At 38.8% G+C, this 24650-nt stretch overlaps 1 protein-coding gene across 4 annotated transcripts in view; it reads right to left on the bottom strand.

Moving 5' to 3' along the window:
- CAB39 (calcium binding protein 39) overlaps positions 1-24650 on the bottom strand; it is a 68263-nt gene that overhangs the window by 6270 nt on the left and 37343 nt on the right. For all 4 annotated transcript variants that reach the window (XM_073360032.2, XM_073360031.2, XM_073360030.2 and 1 more), the window contains 5 exons: positions 10761-10925; positions 6251-6369; positions 3303-3471; positions 2469-2528; positions 1712-1777 (listed from right to left, as the gene is read on the bottom strand). In XM_073360032.2, the coding sequence (XP_073216133.1) occupies positions 1712-1777; positions 2469-2528; positions 3303-3471; positions 6251-6369; positions 10761-10925 (579 nt within the window). The remainder of the gene's footprint in view (positions 1-1711; positions 1778-2468; positions 2529-3302; positions 3472-6250; positions 6370-10760; positions 10926-24650) is intronic.

The following is a 24650-nucleotide window of genomic DNA, read 5'->3' as shown; positions in this document are numbered from 1 at the left end:
TAATAGTTGGGGTGCTGAAAGAAGTTTTTACTTTTTACCTCATGCCCCCACTTATCCCTGTCCATGACGCCCCACCCTCCAGAATTGAGGCTGGGAGCAGGGACGTGTCTCCAGGAACAGGGGACCTGGGCAGGACTAAAGGGCCAAGGCTGGGGCCACCAGGGAGCAGCCGGGACCCTGCGTCCGGGACCAGAAGCGGAGCCCTGGGCACGGGCGGGCAGCTGGGGCCCCAAGACCAGAGCCCAAGCCACAGGGCCGGGAGCAGGAGCCTGGGAGTGGAGCCACCAGATGGGGCCCCAGGAACAGAGACAGGGATTCCAGCCCCGGGTGCAGGGCCCCAGGAGGGTGGCCAGGGAGTAAAGTCCCGGGTGCAGGGCCAGCAGCTGGGGCCCCACATAAAACTTGCAGCACACCCGGCACTCCTAGTTCCTGTGCCTATGCTGACTCAAACACTTAGAAGCAAGCACGTGTGTCCAGTTAATGTGTCTTTCTTTAACATATCAATGCCCACACACTGCACTCGCCTATCTATAAATAAGTCCCATACACCTTCAACATGCACTGTAACTGATTCCTGACAACTGTGCAATACCTTCACTCCAACCTCATACTTCCCTATGGAAGATTAACATATCACACAGCTGACCAGCACGGATGTTCAATAGATATCTATGCTGATGTTGCTGTGGTTAGTGATTATATCTATTTAAGTGTATTTTTGCAGAAATAAGTCTAAAACTAATCAGTGCTTATGCTGGTAAATCTATTCTCTCACAGAAAAGGGGATAAACTGTACCAGTATAAGGAACGTTCACATCAGTGTAATGGCATCACATTGCTTTACTTGTACTACTTTATCTATATCTTATAAAATCACATCCCTGATGATATATATTATACCAGAGTAAAAACTGTGTACAGACCAGTCTAAATCATTCCTTGGACAGTTCCACCCAAAAGCCTGACTGTAAGCTCTTTGGTGAATGTGCTGTCTTCATGTGTGTTTGTACAGTGTTTTATCACAATGGGCCCTCATCTCATTTAGGCCTGTGGGAGTTTCTACAATATAAGAAGATTGAATAATAGCCAGGCTTCATAAAAAACAATGAAAGATCCTCAAACTGGAGAACTGTGGTTGAAGACACCTGGCTGACAGTCAACATCAAGTAGTCTCTAGCTACAAAATTTTCAGTCAAGAAATATCACTCACACAGATACATTCATCCCTATTTGTGGGGTAAGTACTGGGGGAGCCCTGCTGCTATCAAATCTGTGCCTCTGGGATAGGTAAGGGAGCCCCAACTGACACATCTGTGGGGAAATGGGGGCCCCTACCGCTGCTCCAGAGTCTTTGGTTCTGCCTGCTGTCCATGCTTCCCTTGGGCTCCACCCCTGCAGCCCTAACCCTGCCGCCATCACTCCAAGTGGAAGATAGGGCTATGCTGCAAGGATGTGGCCACAGGGGCCCCTGTGTTGTTGTGCACCTCAGATTGCTTTGATTCAACCATGCTAACAAGTGATGAAAATAAACTCTTTGGCAAGTCCACAAATAAAATCTTATTAAAACAGCTATTTAAATCAACTATTTTTACTCTTTTAAATTGGGATTCAAACCAGTTATTTAAGCCATTGTGATTTAAATCGATTCACCATGAAACTGAAGTAATTGTCCTGGGGAAAAAAAAGGGCACTCAAAGTAAAACTACCTTACCTTAAGTGACTGCCTTTTTGTCACATAATTTTCTGAATGAAGTAACTTCTCATACTCACTGAAGAACTAAATGGAGAGAAAAATCAGGAACTTTACAAGTGGCACAAGCTCTGCTTCTGAATGAATTTATTAAACTGGGGGGATCCCTAATAGGTATGTAAATAAAAACTTAGAATTCTACTGAAACCAGGTTTGCAATATTACATTACAGGTGTTTAAAATTCTAACAAGCTTTTTTGAAGCTTAATTTCTTTGCTATTTTGGGAACTTTAAACATTTGGACTACCATATAATGAAGGTATAATAAATTGCTTCTTTAAGCAATACAATTTTGTAGACTATGAAACGATTTAAGCTTTTATTAATATCAGAATTGGCCAGCAGATGGAGCAAAACTATCACATACCTTTGTGAAAAAAGCTTTCATACAGACAACAGAGAAAATGGGAAAGGGCTCCCTCTAGTGGAAAACACAGTTTCACAAAGCGAGATCTACTCAAAATCTGAGTTTAAGTTTTTGATGTTGAAATGCTGAGAATTTTAAAACAAATTTCTATTTTAAAAACACTATGGCACAAAAAAATGCAAACCGAATTTGATGAATGCAATATGTAAAAACTGTCATTGGTAATTCTTAACTAAGAACCCAAGCAATACGACACAAAAAATGAAAAAAAGTATCAACTTTTTCAGTCAAATTAAAATTATTCTGTATCAAACATCAAAAAGTTATGAGGAATTAAATATATGTACTCACCCTATCATAATGCTGTTCCAAAAATTCTGCACTCAGCAACTTGTGTCTCGTAAGTAAATCCTGAAAAAGTATGTTATGTTTAAGCAATATTTTTGGATTTTAAAAGAAATATTTATTCAAATAATAAATATTCATTCTGGATGCCTCTGAAGAGTTTGTCTAATTAATCCAATGAAGGATTTTGATATACTATGGAAATAAAGAAAAAAAGTTGGAATATAGGTGTAGATCCTTGGTTGGGTTGTGAAAACTCATAGCACAACTTAGAAAGGGGTCGGCTATATGCTGTTCTGGTTCTCATAGAGAAATCAGAGCAACTTGAAGGTCTTAACTTGTGCTGGCTTCCAACAGCTCCAAGGGCTGATACAGCTGCTTGGATCACTGGGGCACAGGGAAACCCAGGCCTACTCCTGCAACAGGGATGACACATAAGCCACTATACTACCAGAGGAGCTCTACAACACCAAAGGGTCCACTTATGCTATTCATTATTTGTATAGTGTTAGCACCTAGAGGTCCCAAATCATGCAAGGACCCTATACAATAAGACAGTCCCTCCCCGCCCTGAAGAGTTTACAACCTAAGTAAAATTATTAAATTTTAATTCTGGAATAAATGTTACCCTGAACATTGCACATGTATCTGAAGCAATATCTTATCGCCATGTGCTTAGAAGGAAGAAATGTTCAATTGATCCAGCCCCTTTACAGAGAATGTCACAAACTTTGTTCTCTCTCTCCATATGTGACTTATACCTGACATTTGGGATTATATATTTGAGATGCTGGAGAAATGTATGCTATTGTAACTATTTAGATATGGTATGCAAGTTACCTTGAACGTGGCGAACGCATCTGAAGCAATGTCAAACGTTGACATTTCCACATATCTGAAGAAATCATAGAATTGTTCTGACCACAAGATTATTTTAGCAAGTGGTTCATGTCTAATGCATTCTCTTAACATTATTCCACAATTTAGAGCAATTTCTGGAGATTCGTACCTGCAAAATGAGAAGTCTATATAAATACCTTTAAAATGTGGTATTGTAGTACTGCAACTTTATATATAATTAACAATATGCTATATGATGTTATCAAGTCAACTTAAACATTTCAATATTAAATTCCACTTTCAGATGTTCTACAAAACACTACCAAAATCAGATGATCAATCCATTGCTCGTATGAATCACTTGTATAAAATGGGACAGCATAACAAACATAACTTTATGTTCAGACTCAAAATCAACACCCTCGTCTCATAACTGCAGGTGGAACTTGACTCATAGCAGGCTTTTCTAAATGTGCAGTAGGTGCTCTGTAGGTTGGGACAGCAGAAGTTTGCCCTCTAGTGGTATGGACAATTCACAACTCCCAGTATACTGCCAAACTTCATTTTATATGGAATACCAAGTATGACTTTTTAAGAGGTGAACTTCATAAGTGAACAAACAGACCGTTCCACGTGGTCAAAAGAATAAGCATTTGCACTGCAAGTACAATCTGTCAAAATTTGAAAGTAAAGTCACCTGAAATCTATGGGTCTCTTGTACCTCCACATATTTAAATCAACAGGATTCTGGCAGATCATATACCTTTCACACTTTTCAAAGCCTAGTTCCTTCTGCTAATGGTTGGTTCACATTCATCATAATATCTTAAAATTATGTAAATGTGGCTATACCAGATGTATCATATGTAAGACTTACAAGAGATCAGTAAGTACCTCTATAAATCATAAACACCTGTTTCAAACATTTTTACTCATGCACACATAAAAATGTTTCATGGTTGCGGTTCTAGGTTATGCTGTCCTAAAAATCAGCAGTGTGGTCCACTGAACACGATTCTGGACTTGAAGTTAGGAGAAGATTCTGCAACTGAACAGTCTGACAGTTTGGGCAAGTCATTTCACCTCTCTGTGCCTCAGTTTCTATGCCTTCCTTTGTAAAGCACTTTGAGAAAGCATGTATAAGAATTTAATATAATTAATTTGTTCTTACTATTATACTACAGTTAATAATACTAATCTTGCCCTTTGATTCTTTAAGATATCTTGGGTTCTGTCAAAAGGAGACTGAAGCATAGGAAAAGTTAAAAGTTCACTGTGGAACACTGGATTTCTTTACAATTGCAAAGATACAAAAGCACACATTTTGTTGCTCCTCTAAACTGTTAGGGGGTTCTTAGTGTTCATAAGGAAGACAGGGATTAAAATGTGCAAAGTTCCTGCTCTCGTTGTAAAACAATGATTTTGTATGTATTTTGTACTCTGCTGGCTCAGACAAGTAGCACAGATAAAGAGAATGAAGAGACAATGTGACAAACATGACATCACACATTTCGTAGGTTTCAGACTTGGCAGCATCTCTAATTACTATGTAATGCAAAAACTTTAAGGAAAAACTAAAGAGCAGATTTTTTGTTTAAACATCCAGAAAACAAAACCTGTTATTTTAACATCTCATTGCTGTCAACATGATGTGGCAAACTACTATTCCAAGGGATTAACTATTTAATCTAATTCTTTATCTTTTCTATAGATTCTTATACCATGCCAATCACTGTAGTATTTGAGTACAGCTACAGTATACCCCCATTTACCCAAACCTCCATGTTATCCAAATCCCTTTCTTGTCCCCCGAGCATGCTGGGGGACAAGGAAGGGATCCAGATAACGTGGAGGTTTGTAAAATAGAGCAGTACTGTGAAGAGCAAGACAAGCCCCCAGTTGTGGAGGAGCTCCCAGTTGTAGGGGAGGGCACCCCACTGCTCAATGGCTGAATGGGTCCTGCTCTCCTGATTATCCGAACTCACAATTATCCAAATAAAATCAGTGTCCCTCAGTCTATCTGGATAATCAGGAGTATACTGTACATCATGATGTACGAGAGCTTACTTGAACAATATCCATCAGTATACATGCTACAGCTACCAATACAAAATTAGTGTTTGAAATGTTAACATTTTAAAAATGGTTTTATTTAAGTCATTAGTGAACTTTCCTACCCCAAAATGATAAAATGGGATTGCAACCTCTAATATTTTCTGTTATTCATGCCACAGAATAACAGAAATGTAAATAGTCCATTTTGAGGTGGGGGGGGATGTTTGTTCCCTAATTTAAGAAACAAGGCTTTTACTTAAATTTCTGTTTTCAAGAGCACCTCTATTTTGGTATGCAGCTGCAGACTTGCTAGAGCATAGCTGATGTGGCATGATTCTATGATGTAACAATGCAGGTAATACAAGAATAGAGGTGGAAACAGCAATCTGGCATATAGTAATCTAGACAAGTTGGAGCTGGTTGATATCTCTGTAGTTGTATTACCCAATAGCTATGAAGCAGGAGCCACACAGTAACTCAGAGGATGGGACAGCAAGTTCATTTAGCCAGAGGTTAGAACAATCATTCAAACAATTGGTAAATAACTAAGATCAGGAATAACAGCTTAAACTTTGGACAATGAAGTAATTTCAGTGAAGAGGAACAGATTTTATTGTTACATTACCCCAACAAGAATGTTTTTAGCGCAGTTTTAGTTCTCAATTCTCACCCTGCCACCCTTCACATTAAAGGATTCATATTTTGATATTCTATTGCTTAAATTAGCCATTTAACTTAAGTTACTTCAAGGGAAGTTACAGGCCCTGTGGCAAAATTATTTAAATAAATTGCAAAGGAAGAAGGGACATTTCACCACTCACTATCCTACTTTTACCTGAAAAAAACACTCCAATACTTCGTATAAAACTATTTACACCAAATACTGTACATACCCTTTTAATAACATGAACAATATATTTTGCTGAGTGCAGATGTATTCCACTGTGGGAGTTCTTGTACCAATTTGCCTTCTGAGAATGTTGTTGAAAATTTGAGCAACATCTTTTTTTCCCTGTCAAAAAAGTAACCAATTAAGCATATAACATTTAGTACAAGAATGTATCGCAAGAGTTAATACATACATTAATATACATAAACATAAACATGACCATTTAACAAAAAAGTTCCCCAAATTCTTCGTTTTTCTACACCTATTTCAAATGTGTCACAGCATTCAGTACATCATTGTATCAACTTACATTCGGATAGCTTGAATAACCTACTGATAATATTTAAAACAATAAAAACCCTTTTATATTTCATCTGATATTCCTTGAGTTTTTCTGGATTCATTTTGTACCAAAATTTTGTGAATACTATGGCCATTTTTAACAATGCCATAGCCCTGAGTAAGATGGAATTCTTCCATGTTCCACTCTGTCACCTCTGATTTTCAATGTGTATGTGTGCAGGTCCTTCTACTAGGGAAGACTGAGACACATCTTGGGCTGCAATACCAACAACATGCAGACTGCACTACAATGTACAATTTTTTATTGTGTGTTTTCATTTTATGATGGAAAACAATAGCAATTATAATTAAAGTCAAAGGTAAGCATAACATAAAGGCATATTCCTCATATCGTACGATCTAGGATATCACAGGGTTCCCCCACCCCCCACAGTTTTCTCAATACTTGATAAACGTTTGGATATGGGTAAGAGCAAAATGCTCAAATTCAACCTAGATTAGATTAAATGAAGCTGGTTGGTAGCAGCAAGCACTGGAAAGAATGACAGGAGCTCTGCATGCAACCTATATTGGATCCACATATCAACCATTTGCCAGTATTGTTTGTATCTTTGGAATCATATTCAGTTCATCGTTACTTTGGGCCAGTTAGCAGGAGTGCCTAACAGTGTGTGTAAACACTACTTCGAATTACCCTTGAAGAGGACTTGGAGTTATTTGTTTCTATATGCCGCTCAAGGAGCTGGTTACCATCTTGGGCAGAACAGGATCTAGCTACAGGTCCTGACCGGGCAGTAAAGATCTGTTAAGTAACTCTTAATCATGGTTACTTGAATTTTATAATCTGAGACCAGAAGCAAACCATTATTGATGATCTTTGTTTGCAGAATGAACTTATCCTGGCAACATCTGAATCAGTGTGTAGCAAGCTTTAAGCTAAAGAAACACACCTTACACTTTATGGAGGCTTCCAACAGATATGACAGAACTATAGCTTATTATTTTAGATTTGTTTTAATTATAGTATTGGACTCCTGATGCTGTGGCCATGGATGCTCCATGAGTAGAAAATAAATCCATTTTTTAGAAAAACCCAGGAAGATCACAGTCTTTAAAAAATGACATTTTTGTTTGTTAATTAGCATGGAGAGTTTGCTGCAGTATTGTTGTCAGGATATAAGTGTTAGTTTGTTTTGTAAATGCTTGTTTTCGGATTTATAATTCTATTGAAAGCCTGCCCAAAGCAGCATCAGAACCCTTTGTTCTGGTAATGAGTAGAGCAGTGTTTTGAGAAATATAGCCATCAAGTCTCATCCACTAACACTGACAATTTTGCCCAGAATCTCATTATTCCCCCTATTTACCACCAGCAACAGCTCCCCCTCTTTATTCATATAATTGAGCTGGTGACGGTACACAGTAAATCCAAATTGAGTTATTGTTAGAAGCATCTATTACGTCCAAGTGATGTAAGGGTCTATTTAACAAGGACACATACGAATTCTCATGCCAACAGTCATGATTCCCAGAGGTGAAGAGTAAAAGTGTGCCAGGACTGTTGGATTCTATCTCCCTGATGCCAACAGGTTTTGTTTTGTTTTTCTGTCTTTTTAAAAAAACTTTTCAAAGGATGCAATTACTCCCACCGACAGATACTTTAATACAAGTCAGCAGGAAACTGACTGACATATTATTGCTCTTTGAACAGTTTTGTTGATTGCCTTACGTGAAAAAACATTTCTACATATAGACATAATTCCAAACAAATGTTAATATTAGCATAAGGATTGGATGTTTCAGGGGAATTTCTTAATGAGGACCTAAAATAATTTTATTTACGTTATGGGTCCCACCACCGTGGTATTTAGAGTCAAATACAATGTAGACAGAGCGCAACAGTCAAAAAAAAATCCCTCTCTATCATCCCAATTTATAAAGGTAACTCCCCCAGGAACAAGCCACAGTCAAACAAATACTTAGTCAAAAATGTGCACTAATGCATGCACAAACGACTTCAGGTTCTGTCATACCACCAGAAGGAGCAAAGAAACATCAGCAAAAAATTTCTCATCTGTTTTCAGCTCTGGATATAGTTGTCTCAAAAAATAGTAAGGTCCAAGCCGCGCACAGCTTAAGAGACTAAAACCAAGATCTTGAATTGTGCTCAGTAATTGATGGAAAGTTAGTGCAGGTGGTGAAGCACAGGTGTGCTGACATCAGCCCACAACATTAGGTAAGCATATTGCCACATTCTGCATTAAAGAGCATTGCTATAGTCCAGGGATTCTCAAACTGGGGGTCAGGACCTCTCAGGGGGTCTAAAGGTTATTACATGGGGGGTTGTGAGCTGTCAGCCTCCACCCCAAACTCCACTTTGCCTCCTGCATTTATAATGGTGTTAAATATATTTTAAAGTGTTTTAATTGAAAGGGAGGTCACACTCAGGGGTTTGCTATGTGGAAGGGGTCACCAATACAAAAGTTTGAGAACCACAGCTGTAGTCCAACATGAGTGGCTCTTAACATGACCTGAAAAAGAGCTCTGGAAAGCTTGCGTCTCTCTCACCAACAAAAGTTGGTCCAATAAAAAAATATCACTTCACCCACCTTGTCTCTCTAATATTTATCTCAGCAAGGAAAAGCTACATCCTTCTCAAGTAACAGAACAGTTGGGAGTCCAAAAATAGGAGGCTATTACCAACAATCAGCAGCCCCCGCAGACTGAAACATATAGCTACCTCTAATACAGAACAATCCTACGCAATCCCATGCCATTACAGATCTAATAAAAACAATTTGTACACAACCATTGTCCATCACCAGAAGACTGCTTTCCGAATTACCAGAACGACCAAAAACTGGACTGGTAAAGATCTTAAAAGTCAGCAGAATCTAGATGGGATTTCTCAAGATCTTTCCCTCAATAACCAGGGACCACCTCAATTGCTTTCACTCTGAATTTCCTTGGGTTTTTGTTATCTAGAGACATGTATGGATGAATCTACTCTGGAATGTACTTTATAGGAAATTCAGCGTATGTCAGATTTAAAGGACCAAACGGTAACAGAATCAAACAATATTCTGGGGTTTGGGGAAGAAAGTAAACTTAATTCTGGAATGTAACACTACAACATCGCTTTAGACTGTTGTGTTTGCTTCCTGGCCAACTTTTTTTCTCAACAGTACAATTTTATAGCAATTTTAATGAGCAGGATAGCCTAGTCAAGACACTAGAGTTCTGGGCTCTGTTGCTAGCTCTGCCATAGACGTCTTAATCAACTTGTAGGAAAGTTACTATGAGCTTGTCTACATAGCAGAGGGGTGTCGGTGTGTCGCCAGAATGGTCTACACGGAGCAGTCAGAGCACAACAAATTAGTGCACTCTACAATTCAGATCTCATAGTCCACACTGCGCTACCACATAGACAAGCCCTAAATTGGACTGTGCCTCAGTTCCCCAGCCATAAAATGAGGATGATGATACTACTTCCACACCTCAGAGTGGTGTTGTGAAGGGACATTAATTATTGTGTATGAAGTGCTCAAATATATAGTGCTGAGCAACAAATAAAAACTTACAGAAAGATAAAATTAATGTTTATATTTTGGAGTGATCAATAAAATCTGACTTTCCTGTCTCAACAGAAAAATGATTAGGGAGAATGTAAAAAAATATGCTTTTGTTTCCTATAGGGAGAGGAGTATTAAAGATTTTAAAAATGGCTAATTAGTGACAGCATTAATGGAAACTTTTTAATGAAAGGATAAAGAAGAATAGTCATGTGACTCGGTATTATATTGTAAAAACTCAAAAGAGATTTAAATAAGACTATGGGCATTATGGCATTAATACTATCTAGGATTTTAATCTCTCTCTCACACAGCAATTAAATTACATTAAAGATTAAGAAACACCTCTATTAGAGTTTTGAGATAAAGATTTGAGCTATTCATCTACTTTTCATTTTTATGTGATCTATCCTTCCAAACTCATAGAAAGTTAATCTCATGCATCTGGTTAATTTACCAGATTAACATAGCAATGTTTCCTAATTAAATCTTAAAATACAATTGCGATCATTAACAGTATTGAAAAAATAAAATTGCGTAGATAGGAAGTGAACCTCTTACTCAAATTAAATAGGAATTCCGATGGTCAGAATGCAACTTACCATGTGTGTGGCTCATGAAGTTTTGTAACTATTTTCTTACCTCAAAATCAATGAGTTGTAAGTCAGCTACTAGGGTGCTAAGAAGACCACTGTTGTACAGTTCTTGAGCAAGCTGTGCCACAGCTTCTGTTTGTGGCTCTTTTTCATTTGTGCCATATAATATTTCCTTCATGGCAACCAGATTTTTCGAAACCTCTTCAGTGGCCTGAAGAAACAAAATAAAGAGTAGATACAGTGACTTTCAAAGCTAAAAGAATTCTGCTTGTCTTTGTAAACCTCACAGTGTTTTGTTCTGATCAACTGCAAACTTTCATTTAAAAGAAAAAAATCACAACATCACCTGTAAAAAATCCTGAGACTCTGGGGATTAAAACTATTATTTGGTACACATATAACTAATCTGACCTAGAGGCAAGATGCAAGAGACTCAGTTGACAATACAGTAAATTATGAAAACATCTTCCCTTTTCTCATCCTCTCAATCTTGCACTTACAGAAACCATTTCAGTAATAATAAAGAGAAGATAAAGAGCCGCCAAATTGTTCCCAATCTGTAAAATGGATTCGTGCATGTGATCAACCCAGAAAACATTACCTGGAAACACTCTCATCACTAACAAATTGCTCAGGTAAATATATTTCTACAAACTGTGTGCCTATCGAGTCTCTTTTATGCTGTTAGGCTTCCATATCAGTCAATATGAAAAGAACTTTTCCATTTCAGTTGATACAAGTCTGAAGAAGCAGAGTGTGCTTTCCTTCCAGTAGATTTCTTGCACTAGCAAATCTCATCACTAATATTCAGGTAACAGAGATGTCTTCAATTGCCGGGACATATGTCAGCTTGTGTCTTTGTAGTGCAACATGCCAGATTACATCTCCAAGGTCTACAGGGATGGTTTTGAATGGTTTACAAACCAAGCAAAAGTAGGATAGGCAGGTTACTGTCTGTTCTACAGTGGGTTATACAGTCACTCAAGTGGTGGACGGACCTGACCAAAATGCATCAGGTATTGTTCAAGAAGGGTTCTCGACCCCAATCCCTAGAAGTTGCTTTTCTCATCTCCTGGATGAAGGGTCTTTTGTATGTGTATCCACTGACACCATTACTGTTAAAGGTTCTCAACAAGATCAAACAAGAGTTGGACAGAGTACTATTGATTGCACCAACATGGCCAAGACGAGTTTGGTATCCCTATCTAATCAGATTCTCTTCTTGCCCTCTGTGGTGTCTTCTGATCAGTCCTCTTTTACTGATTCAAGATGCCAGTCGAACAGGTCACCCCAACCTACATATTCTAAGGCTCCAAGCGTGGTTCCTCAACAGTTGTCAGGACTATAGATATCTTGTTTGTCAGAGGTACAACACATTTTATGAAATAATAGAAAAGAATCTACAAGAAATATCTCCAGAAATGGAAACAATATTATCTTTGGTGTAGCAGTCATCAGATTTCGCTGACTCACTCTCCTCTTCCTATGGTATTGGATTACTTGTTGGAATTGAAAACATTGGGTCTTTCTACGAATTTCATTAGGGTTCACTTAGTGGCCATAACAGCTCTTCACACACCCATACGAGGTTTTTCCACTCTTCCCTCACACAACTATGGCAAGATTCCGAAGAGGTTTGTCAAATCGCTTCCCACAGATCAGAGATCCTACTCCTAGCTGGGACATGAACCTAGTCCTTAATTGCCTTATGATACTTCCTTTTGAGCCACTAGCTACATGGCCTTTAATAGATTTATCAGTGCAGACAGCCTTCTGGATAGGTATCACTTCTACCCAAAGGGTTTGAGAATTGGAGGCTAGAAGTGGAGAACTGGGGACTTTAATGTCAGACCCCTGCATTTGTAGTATTCACCACAGAGTAAGTGTGGCTGTGGGCCTATCCAAGATTTTTAGCTAAGGTGTCCTGAGAATTTCATGTAAATCAAACCATTCATCTCTTCTTTGCCACCCTCTCCAAAAAACCACAATGTACTAGTCAAGAAGCCATATTCCATTTCCTAGGTGTCAAGAGGGCATTAGCCTTTTGCCTAGATCGGAACAACCAATTTAGAAGCTCTCCTACACTATTTGTATCCATTGCAGACAGAAACAAGGGTTCAGTAATTTTGAAACAAAAATTAGAGGACATCTCCAGTTGTATTTAGATCTGTTACAACGGAACTCAGGGTTTGAGAGTAACAGCATTCTACAATAGCACTGTCTGCATCTATAACCTTACTTAAGGGTATATCAATAGCACACATCTGTAGAGTGCCAATTTGGTTCTCTGTTCATGCTTTTGCTAGTTATGTATTGGTAGCTGTGGCAAGATCAGATGCTGCTGCAAGTAATGCAGTTCTCTCTTCCATATTGAACGCTGCTCCGAATCTTCCGCCTCCTGAGGTGGGTACTTTTCAGGAGTCACCTAATGTGAAGCACCCACAGTGACACTACTCAAAGGAGTGGTTACTCACCTCTGCAGTAACTTGACTTCTTTGATATTCATGTCTTTGTAGGTGCTCCACTGCCTGCCCTCCTGCTGTGCTTCAATGTGTCCCTTATGGGACTTTGCAGTGGAGAAGGAGCTGAGGCCAGTTCACCTGCGCAGCCCTATATAGCCTTGGTGCAGTGCATAAAGATGTGTGGAGCACATGTGTGGGCCGAACAGACGCTGCTACCAAAAATCTCTGATCAAAGGTGCAGGCGCATCTGAAGTGGAGCATGCACAGGGGGACACATCTTGAACTCCAGTTACTGCACAAGGTAAGTTACCTCTTCATCAATGTACTACAGTCAACTGTAGTTCTCAGTGTTCGAAGGAGAGCCTTCTCTAGGTTACAGCATATTTAATGATGATCTTGAGTCAAACAGTCAGACCAACAAATTCCAGACCTTGCTGCTCACCAGTCAGAGGGAAAACACGATTGCATTTGCTTGCAGACTGGAGCTGTTTTAGGGAGTGAGGGAAAATTCGGGACAGTCTTACACACAGCTCTTGTATCACCAGAATTATATCTATAGAGAAATAGACATATTTAAAGCAGTACAACTCTCTAGTAAACTGATCTTTTCAGACACAGGAAATGCAGTAGATATAATCTACCTGGATTTCAATAAGGCATCTGATACAGATCCACATGGGAAATTATTAGTTAAATTGGAGAAGATGGGGATTAATATAAGAACTGAAAGGTGCATAAAAAAGTGGTTAGAAGGGTGTCATAAATATAAAGGGAAGGGTAAACCCCTTTAAAATCCCTCCTGGCCAGAGGAAAAATCCTCTCACCTGTAAAGGGTTAAGAAGCTAAAGGTAACCTCACTGGCACCTGACCAAAATGACCAATGAGGAGACAAGATACTTTCAAAAGCTGGGAGGAGGGAGAGAAACAAAGGGTCTGTGTCTGTCGGTATGCTGCTTTTGCCGGGGATAGACCAGGAATGGAGTCTTAGAACTTTTAGTAAGTAATCTAGCTAGGTATGTGTTAGATTATGATTTCTTTAAATGGCTGAGAAAGGAACTGTGCTGAATAGAATGACTATTCCTGTCTGTGTGTCTTTTTTGTAACTTAAGGTTCTGCCTAGAGGGATTCTCTACATTTTGAATCTAATTACCCTGTAAGGTATCTACCATCCTGATTTTACAGAGGGGATTTCTTTACTTCTATTTAAAAAGTCTTCTTGTAAGAAAACTGAATGCTTTTTCATTGTTCTCAGATCCAAGGGTTTGGGTCTGTGGTCACCTATGCAAATTGGTGAGGATTTTTACCAAACCTTTCGCAGGAAGTGAGGTGCAAGGGTTGGGAGGATTTTGGGGGGAAAGACGTGTCCAAACAACATTTCCCAGTAAACCCAGTTAGAGTTTGGTGGTGGCAGTGGAGATCCAGGGACAAAGGATAAAATTAATTTGTACCTTGGGGAAGTTTTAACGTAAGCTGGTGAAAGTAAGCTTAGGAGGTTTTCATGCACGTCCCCACATCTGTACCCTAAAGTTCAGAGTGGGGGAGGAACCTTGACAAGGGGAGACTACAACAGGTCATACTGAGAGGTGAACTGTAGGCTGCAGGGCGGTTACTAGTGGAGTTACTCAGGGATCAGTCTTGAGACCAATCTTATTTAACGTTTTTATTACTGAACTTGGCACAAAATTTGGGAGCATGCTAATAAAATTTGTGGAGGACACAAAGTTGGGAAGTATTCCCAATATGGAGGAGGACTAGAATATCATACAAGATGATCTGCAAGACCTTCTAAACTGGAGTAATAGAAATGGGATGAAATTTAGTAGTCTCTACCCTGCATGACCTTTCTATTTTCACTAATAAGAATTTCTGCTATAAGCTTGGGACTCGTCCGCTGGAAGTGACAGTGCACGTGAAAGACCTGGGTATATTGGTGTTCATCACAGGATGACTGAATTGCCATGTGATGTGGCTATGAAAAAGGCTAATGCAGTCCGAGGATGCATTAGGGGAGGTATTTCCAGTAGAGACAGAAAAGTGTTAGTACCATTATACAAGGCACTGGTGAGACCCCATCTAGAATACAGTGAGCAGTTCTGGTCTCCCACGTTTAAGAAAGATGAACTCAAACTGGAACAGGTGCAGAGAAGGGCTACTAGGAAAAACCTACCTTATGGGAGACGACTTCGAGCTTGTCTTGTTCTAACTAACTAAAGTTCTAACTAAAAGAAGGCTGAGGGAGATATGATTGACTCTATAAATACATCAGAGGGATAAATACCAGGGAGGGAGAGGAGTTATTTAAGTTAAGTGCCAATTTGGACACAAGAACAAATGATGGCCAGTTTATATCCAACAAGTTTTGGCTTGAAATTAGGTGAAGGTTTCTAACCATCAAATGAGTGAAGTTCTGGAACAGCTTTCCAAAGGGAACAGTGAGGGCAAAAAACCTAACTGGCTTCAAGACTGAGCTTGATAAATTTATGAAGGGGATGGTATGATGAGACTGCCTACAATGGCATGTAGTCAATCTGTGACTGCTAGCAGTATGTATCTCGAATGGCTGGTGATGGGACACTAGATGGGGAAGTCTCTAAGTTACTACAGAGAATTTTTGCATAGGTGTGTGGCTGGTGGGACTTGACCACATGCTCAGGGTCACTCTAACTGATCTCTATATTTGCGGTCAAGAAGGAATTTCCCCCGGATCAGATTGGCAGAGATCCTGGGTGTTTTTCACCTTCCTTTGCTGCATGGGGCACAAGTCACTTGTAGGTTTAAACTAGTGTAAATGGTGGATTCTCTGTAACTTGAAGCATTTAAACCGTGATTTGAGGACTTCAGTAACTCAGCCAGAGGTTAGGGGTCTATTACAGGAGTGGATAGGTGAAGTTCTGTGGCCTGCAATTTGCAGGTGGTCCGACTAGATCAGCGGTTCCCAAACTGTGGGTCAGGACCTCAGAGTGGGTCACGACTCTGTTGTAATAAGGTCGCCAGGGCTGGCATTAGACTTGCTGGGACCCGGGGCTAAAGCTGAAGCCCAAGCCCCACCACCTGGGGCTGAAGCCTAAGGACTTCAGCTCTGGGTTGTGTAGCTCAGGTTACAGGACCGGCCCACCCACCTGCTGCCTGGGGCTGAAGCCCTTGGGCTTCAGCTTTGGCCTCCTCGCCTAGGGCAGCAGGGCTTGGGCAAGCTCAGGCTTCGGTCCCCCCTCCTGGGGTTGTGTAATAATTTTTATTGTCAGAAGAGGGTCACACAGTGCAATGATGTTTGAGAGCCCCTAGACTAGATGATCATGATGGTCCCTTCTGACCTTAAAGTCTATTTAGACTAATGTGGATGCAGTTATGCTGGTATAAAGGTGATTATATTGATATACCTTATTTTGCTAAGGGTAATTAACGTTTCTAAACTAGAGCTGCTAGTATGGTTGTACCAAAACTGTGCAGTGTAGACAAGCCCTTAAAAGTTGATGTCTTTACTCTGTCTATGGGATGTCTAAAAGTTGTAGTGGAGTCAAATAGACTTTTCAAGATTGATATGAAGGCCCAGGTTGTGAAACAGACCACACACCACCATTACTGACATCAACACTTCCTGATACGATCTACCCCAATCAACCAATTATACAGATATGGGAAACTGATTATATCCAAAAGACCTAGGAGGGCAGCAACTACCGCCAGAATCGATGAGAATACCCTCGGGCAGAATGATAGTGTTCATCGTTCATTAGAAAACTAAGAAACCTCTTGAGTGAAGGGTGAATAGTGACATAAAAATATGCATCTTGTAGCTTGAGGGTCACACACCAACCTCCTAATTCTAAAGAGGAAATTATCGCTGCATGGGTCACCATCCTGAATTTCCTCTATTTTACATATCTGTTTAGTGACTTGAGGTCCAAAATTGTCCTCCACCCTCTATTCTTTCTGAGGGAGAATGGGCAGAAGGGACAGATTTGAAATAGACAGCATAACCAGATGTTATGCCTTCCCAAACCTATTTGTCCAATGTTATGTTCTTCCATGCAGCCTAAAAATAAGAGAGGTGGCATCCAAAAGGTGGAAGGGAGGTAAGGTAAGGTGTTGCAGCTGTAAAATCTTATTGACTGGATGATTGAGACTCTTTACCAAGCCATCAAAACTGTGGCTTGGAGGACACAGATGGCTGAGAAGATGTAGATGTAGCTGAAGGGTTTTTTTGTTTTGAGTATTTTGTGCCATTTGTGTTAGGGCTCCTATGTTAATCTATCTGCCTGCTGCAGACACAAACCTTTAGCATAGTCTATCATAAGCCCAAGACATAGCAACTCAAGTTTGATACAGCTTGCTCAGGATCATATCAGTATGCACTATTGGTGTTTGTGACAAATTAGCAAAACAGAAACTGAAGACTGGGACTGACTAAAGTCTGGATAAAGGATACTAAAGGATCCCTGAATAGAAGCTGTCACGCTGTCTGGAGTGGCTCACTACTATGATGAGTGCCTATCTCAGGGCTGACTGTCAGAAAAAAAAAGAATAGACACCATAAACTGATGGTATGTTCTGTAATTAAATTTCACCAAGCCAGTAACCAATGTGAACTCCTAAATCACTATACCACTCAAAGTCACAGACAGTCCTCCAGTCCCTTTTGCCACCCAGACAAACTGAACTTTGTGATAAAAGGTTATTAAAACAAAAAAAGCACACCACATCAGATTTCTCCCAGTCCCAAGGGATTAGTCATTTATCCCAGATCTTACACCAAAGACAATGCTGGCAACCAAATCTATAATAGACTAATTTAAAATTTATTAGCAAAGAAAAGAGAGTTAACGAGAGGTTAAAGCAGCTAAAATATAACAGATAAATCACAGTTTGTAACTCCATATGATGGCGCAGATGTAAAACTGCCACCCAGAATAATTCTGGGAATCTCCATCTTCTCGTTCCGTTATTCGGCCCTGTTAGAATCCAAACAGTCCAGATACAAAGGATCTTTCTTTGAATCCATATTTACAGTATCTTCACACAGAAAGCAAACTGACAGTGTCTCTACCCACATGGGCTTTTCTTTGATGAGTGTGGAATGCACTTTGAGTCTTTGACCTCAGGTCCCCACCACAATGCCCACTTATTCTGAAATTTGCACCTTTTCTGATAAAGTCCTTCATTAGCGTTCCCCAATGCTTCTTTGATGTCTATTGATGACTTATTTAGTTACAGGGGTATTTACAATATAAATGTTTGCTATTACATTATGACAAGAACAGATAAGTGAAAACAATGCAAAGAATGTTCCAATAGTTTTCATTAAGTTTAAACACCCAAACTTTTTGCACTGGCGACCCACTTCACACAGCAAGCCTCTGAGTTCAATCACCCTCCCGACCCTCAGTTTGAAAACCCCTGCCCAATACACTCTTATAATCTAACCATTACTTTGATCTACACAAGTGAATTGACCTGAATATACTTTAGCATGACCTGGTCAGCCAGCGTCACAGAAGCTACAACCAACAACACTGTGTCAATCAGAATCATTAGATAGCTCCTTTGCTGACTGTGAACAGAAAATAATTAGCTGGAATGTTCTAGTACCCGAGGCTGGCACATGCTTAATAAGACAGTCTTTGAATCAAGGTACAAATGCCACAAAAATCACTACACTCAGAGACACAATGGACACTCCTGCTTTCCAGGCGACCTCTGAAGATGGCAGTTGCAGAGTGGATTTGTTTTCATTCATCATTATCTTTTCAGGATATGCTTGCTCTCCAGAGTATTATGCTGGTAATAGCTCATCTTAAGTGATCACTCTCCTTACAATGTATATTTTTTCATGGTCTGTGTGTATATATAAAATCTCCTCACTGTACTTTCCACTTCATGCATCCGATGAAGTGAGCTGTAGCTCACAAAAGCGTATGCTCAAATAAATTGGTTAGTCTCTAAGGTGCCACAAGTCCTCCTTTTCTTTTTGCGAATACAGACTAACATGGCTGCTACTCTGAAACTTGACTACTAAGAGACTCTTACCTCTCCATAAGTTCCTCTTGATCTAACTCTATAGACAATAGAACCAGAAGGCAAGCTCATTCTAGAATCCAGCTCTGTCCCCCTACATATCATATGCTAGAGGAATTGATCATTCACGATTATCAGTGCCACTTTTAGATGGATTATGGTCAGAGTGAAACCTAGGCAAAACACTATCTGGAGAAAAAAAAAAAGACATAAGCAACTTTCAGCCTAAAGCGACTACGTTCCCACACATAGTAAGTACAATTTTGCTTCACCTTTACTAGAAAGCAGTAAGATCGTCTTAACCTTAACTATACTCGCGCTACTATCTAACTAATTTTTGCAGGTAATTTGTGTGGTCATTGAAGATCAGTTTCATTGTATTTAAAGCCAATACTAAGTAAGACTGATTCAACTACAGGGATCAAGGAAGAGCTCTATTATAGTATTGTCGAATTTCTCTTAATAGACATTAAGACAGGTTTATAGTGTAAGCTAAATATCTACACTAGGGTGCTAAGTGAAAATAAAATTAACTAAGATATTAGTACAAAGAAAAGGAATTGCCACCTACAGAAGTACTGACAAGATTTTCCTATGTAACAGAAAGGGCTATACAAATGTTCAACATTCATGGCTCCATCCTTTGGGTAAGGAGTCCCTAGTGTAAATTGAAAGATACAAAGCAACTGATCTGAAAATTGAAGAAAGTCAAGTGAGAGGTAAGGTTAACATTCAGCCATCAGAAAATTTGTCATTTTTCTCAGAATAAGCCAGGTAAACTTTTCTAACTAAATGCTGGCAAAGAGTGAGCACAGAGCATTGTTTGACAAAAAAAAAGTTGGGAAAAACTGACCAAATTTGGGAATCAGTGGAGTAAATGTCCGAAACTAAAATATAAATAAAGGAAAAGAGGTTTAAGAAACAAACAACATGTTCACTTCAGTAAACTAGGGCATCAATTAAAATACAAGGTATGAAATCATTTATTATACCAGAACAGGTTGTATGTCTTTCAATATCCACAAACATCCCTATGGTTTACTCTCAAAATAGCAGTGGAGACACATGAGCCTATTTTACATAGACACATGCAGCCCTTCAGGTTTCCCCCACAGTTAAGCCATGCAAATCCCAAATATTTTGTTTAGAGGGTTCATATAGCTACAGTTCTTGAACTGCAAAATCTTTCATGAAGAAAGAGGGCTTAGAAGCACCATCTTAATAGAAATGATAGAAAAAAGTTAAGGGTGAAAATTCATATGTTAAATATCTAAGCTAAGGACAGAATACATTGTCTTTGCACTTTTATGCTATAAAATCATCACAAATGCTAACGAGCTATAGCTCTGCATCTGCATTTACTATATGTTATCTCAAAAGAGAGAATTCTACAGAGCAGCAACTGGTGGAAAATACTGAGGTTACTGAATATTTTATTTTAGGTTCTTATTATAGTATTATAAACGTGTGTTTTGGAAATACCACTAAAATGTATGCATTTCTGCACAATCTCTCATTACGACCACCAATTTGGATCAGCATTATTAATCTATACTTTAAGATAAAAATTACACCAATTTTTCAGTAGAGACCCATTTGTAAAGGCAACATTAAAGAACCGGATTCCTTAGTGTAGGTGCATACTCTCTAACTTATTACTTCTGACAACTTGTATAACTGACTTCTCCCTCTGATCAACAGCTCCATGAAACATACAAGGCAGAGAACCAGTTAAGATGTTAATCTTTAACTTTTCCTTCAGCTGTGAACAGACTTTATATATCTGCATTTCACAGTGACTCAGTGTAAAGTAAGACGTTAGCTCACTGAATGAAACTAGGATAAAAGCTTTATTTATGACTTGTAGTCAATATGACATTATATTTCACTTTGAAAATTAGGATCCGATACAACAGCATCCTGTATTGTACATATATACAGTACTGGCCATTTTAAGGAGTCATTACCTAAAGAAGAAGGGAAGGTTTTGATTTCAAGGTCTTAGATAGGAAGTTACAGAAGAGGGAGGGGGAATGTGATATGGACTACATATGCAGTGTTGTAGCGGTGTTGGTTCCAGGATATTGGAGACAGAAGGTGGGTGAGGTAATACCTTTTATTGGACCAACTTTGGTTGGTGGGGGAAACAAGCTTTCGAACTCTGAATCAGAAGAGCTCTGTGTAAGACGGAAAGCTTGTCTCTCTCACCAACAGAAGTTGGTAAAATAAAATATATTACCTCACCTATCTTGATCAACAATCTAGACAAACAGTTCCCAAATGACGAGTCAAGGTAAGGGGGCGGGCCAAGACTGGAGCCATAGAGTAGATTGATACAAAGTCAGAAAGTAGGGAAGAGCAAGTCTAACAAGTTTATTACATGAATAAATATTTACCTTCACAACAGCAATCACGTGCGTCACAAACCAAATAAATTGGCAGTATAAAAATAAATGCTGAGGCAAACCAAAGAGGGGGAAAAGATGAAAATAAAATACATATTAATGTTCTAGTTCAGAGCTAAGTCCAATTTATATTAAAGGAAATGTTTGAACACGGAACCAAACATATGGAAAAAGTTCTCTCCTCATCCAAACGGTAACAAAAGTAAAATCCTCTGTCACTGTTCTGAACATACATGGTCAAGGGGAAACTATTAATAGCACATTGAGATGTACAAGGATTAGTCTAAAGTTTATAGTCAGGAGTTAACAATTTTCTATCTTCTGAAGAGACTCTTCCTCCCTGCTCTTTTCACCCCCTCCAATAACTATCTACGTCAGCAGGCTGCTCCCTCTGACTGAAAGAAGTGAATGGATTGCATTTCAGCAAAGTGGCACAAGCATATGTAATCAGAGTAGATGAAAACCAAAGAGTGTCAAGAGAGGTAGTGTCAGCTTCCTTTTCAAAAGATTTAGTGTCTAATTAGCCAATTTTGAGTCTTCTAGTATGTACTGCAAATCTATAAAACATTCAGAAATAAATTGTGGAGAATAAATTGTTACCCTAAAAAAAAAATCCGTGAACTCTGAGCTATAATGAAACACATTTTGTTCAGATACTAGGAAGACTACTCTTGTATTGAAAAAGATGTGACACTATCTCTAATGTCTCATGTATTTGTATCTCTCACAATTTCTTCCATGCTGATCATGTAGCACATGCTTTGTGTGAACGTGTGCATACACTGTCCAGCATCTTATAATCGGCCTCTTTCTATCTTCTGAGAATGAAAGAAAGGCAAAATGTGTAATAAAGATAAATCATCCTCCTAATGGAATGTCAGGGTTATCATTTAAAGTTGAAAAAACTTCTATTCAAATTTTCTCTTTACAATCCTACATTCCAAGAGCATCAATTTATAAAATGGTGTATCAGAATAGTAACAGGACTATATGATGTCATAGTAACAGTAATATTTCCTGCTACTGCTCCATGGGAAATATTATAAGCTACATATTAAATACAAAAACTATGCTAACGCAGTGCAATAGCAGAAATATTCAAACTTTGTGTTTGGAGTCTCAGCCATAAGAGCTGAAGAGAATAAGTACATTTACAGTGGAATTCTTTTGTACTGCAAAAACTTTTCTTGCACAGAATTTCCCTATAAACATAGGTTCGTTTTAACCACAAGTGAAATTTTCATATTGCAATCCATTAAAAAGGCAGGGCTTCCCTTTGTCTTCACTATAAACCAGTTCTATTGTACTGCATTGTGTAATCTTTAGATCACATATTTTAAATTTCACATGGCCAAGTATAGGGAAAATATGAAATTGCATGTATTTGTTTACCTGTCTTAAAATTAAGTGAAGAAAAAGTAAGTATTAAAAAAAAACAAAAATTCACTTATCCTAGAGGGATAAGGATATCCTTTACACCACAGGTAATCAACACTAATACAATGGACATACACCTGTGTTCATTATGGCTATTTGGCAGGTCCCTGAAAGGAGCAAGAAGAGTGAAAAGTGGAGCAGAAGAAGAGATAAAGACAGAGAAAGAGGGTAAAAGTAGTACTAGCTTGGAAATCTGGGAGAGAGATGTGATTTTGCTACCCCTTTGGTAGCACAGAATTATGAGCTATGATATGGTGAACTACCTTCCAGAAATAACTAAGGGGGGAAAAATAAGCCTTTTTTTCCTCTTGATAGGCCAATCTTCCATGATACATGTTGAGATAACCAGCTTCCATTCATCTTGAGGTAAGGGTGTTGATCTTTTAAAAGAGTAACTGGAAGATTATATTGCAGAGAGGATGAAAACTGCAGTCTAGGCCTTAAAAATGAAGATGAATAAGTATTAAGATGTAGATGTGCACAAACATTTTTTTCAATATGGGCTGACTTAGGCCAACACAAAAAATAAGCATATTGTCCATATGTAGGGCTGGGTCAAAAGTTTTCCATCAAAACTGGTGGTCTATGGAAAACAGGGGTTTTCCACCAAACGATTTTTTTTCTACAAAAAGTAACTGCTTTCTCAAAAAAAATTCAATTTTTCATTGAAAACCAAAATATTTCCATTTGGAAATGCTGCTGTGGTGCCTCATGTCCCCAGTTCTCAATAAGCACGATTCCCTAGCCAGATTACATCTCTTATGATGCATCATTGGAGTCCTTGGCCATGGTACACTCCAGGAGGACAGAGGAAACAGCTCTACAACTGTTTCCTATTTGGGGATACAATTATTTGGGTAGTATAATCTAACAAAACACAAATCCACAGGGATCTGACTCTTCAGATTTTCAAATGTCCTGTTTTCAAACCAAGCATGATTAGTCTCAGATTCAGAGGCAAGAGAGTGGACTTTCAAGATCATCAGCCTGTATGTTTGTCCCAGGTGGGCCCACAGGATAAAGCTAGCCTATTCTGAGAAGTCTCTTGGTGAATGCTCTTGTCCCAGACATTTCAGATAGTAAATGCACATTCATCAACTTTTTCCCACTGGGCAGCAGGCATAATGCTTGATTACATAGGCATCTACAAGAAATCAACCGAACAGTGATGTTTGGGTTGTGCAACAAAATACCGATATGTTTATATGACAGGAAAAAAAATCTGATAATTTGGAACTATCAGCTTGTGCAACAACTCACCTATGTAACTTTAAAATATGCCCTCTGCAGTTTCCTCCTATGTTTGTTACCTGCCTTGTCTTACCTCATTTCAAATTAGATAGGAAGGTCTTTGAGTTTCAGTTGTGATCCACAATGTTTCAGATCCATAAGCTAAACCATGATGATACTCAGGTAAACTACACAGTTACACTAAGCAGATTGCCAATAAAATATTTTTGTTAAAAATAGTAAAACTAAATCATTAAAAAATTAAGCTAAAACTACCAACAGGGAAAAGGAATAGTAATGAGAGAATAAGGAAAGGAATTAAGTGTGCTTGTGGCCTTGAGCCCTTTTATATCCTCACTTTGAGTATTTAGATGTGAGTGACCTCAAGAA

The sequence above is a fragment of the Lepidochelys kempii genome, chromosome 9 (genome assembly GCF_965140285.1).
Source record: "Lepidochelys kempii isolate rLepKem1 chromosome 9, rLepKem1.hap1, whole genome shotgun sequence".
NCBI classification, from domain to species: Eukaryota; Metazoa; Chordata; order Testudines; family Cheloniidae; genus Lepidochelys; species Lepidochelys kempii.
The sequence above is the reverse complement of the archived record's forward strand: the minus strand, read 5'-3'. Positions and strand labels throughout refer to the sequence as shown.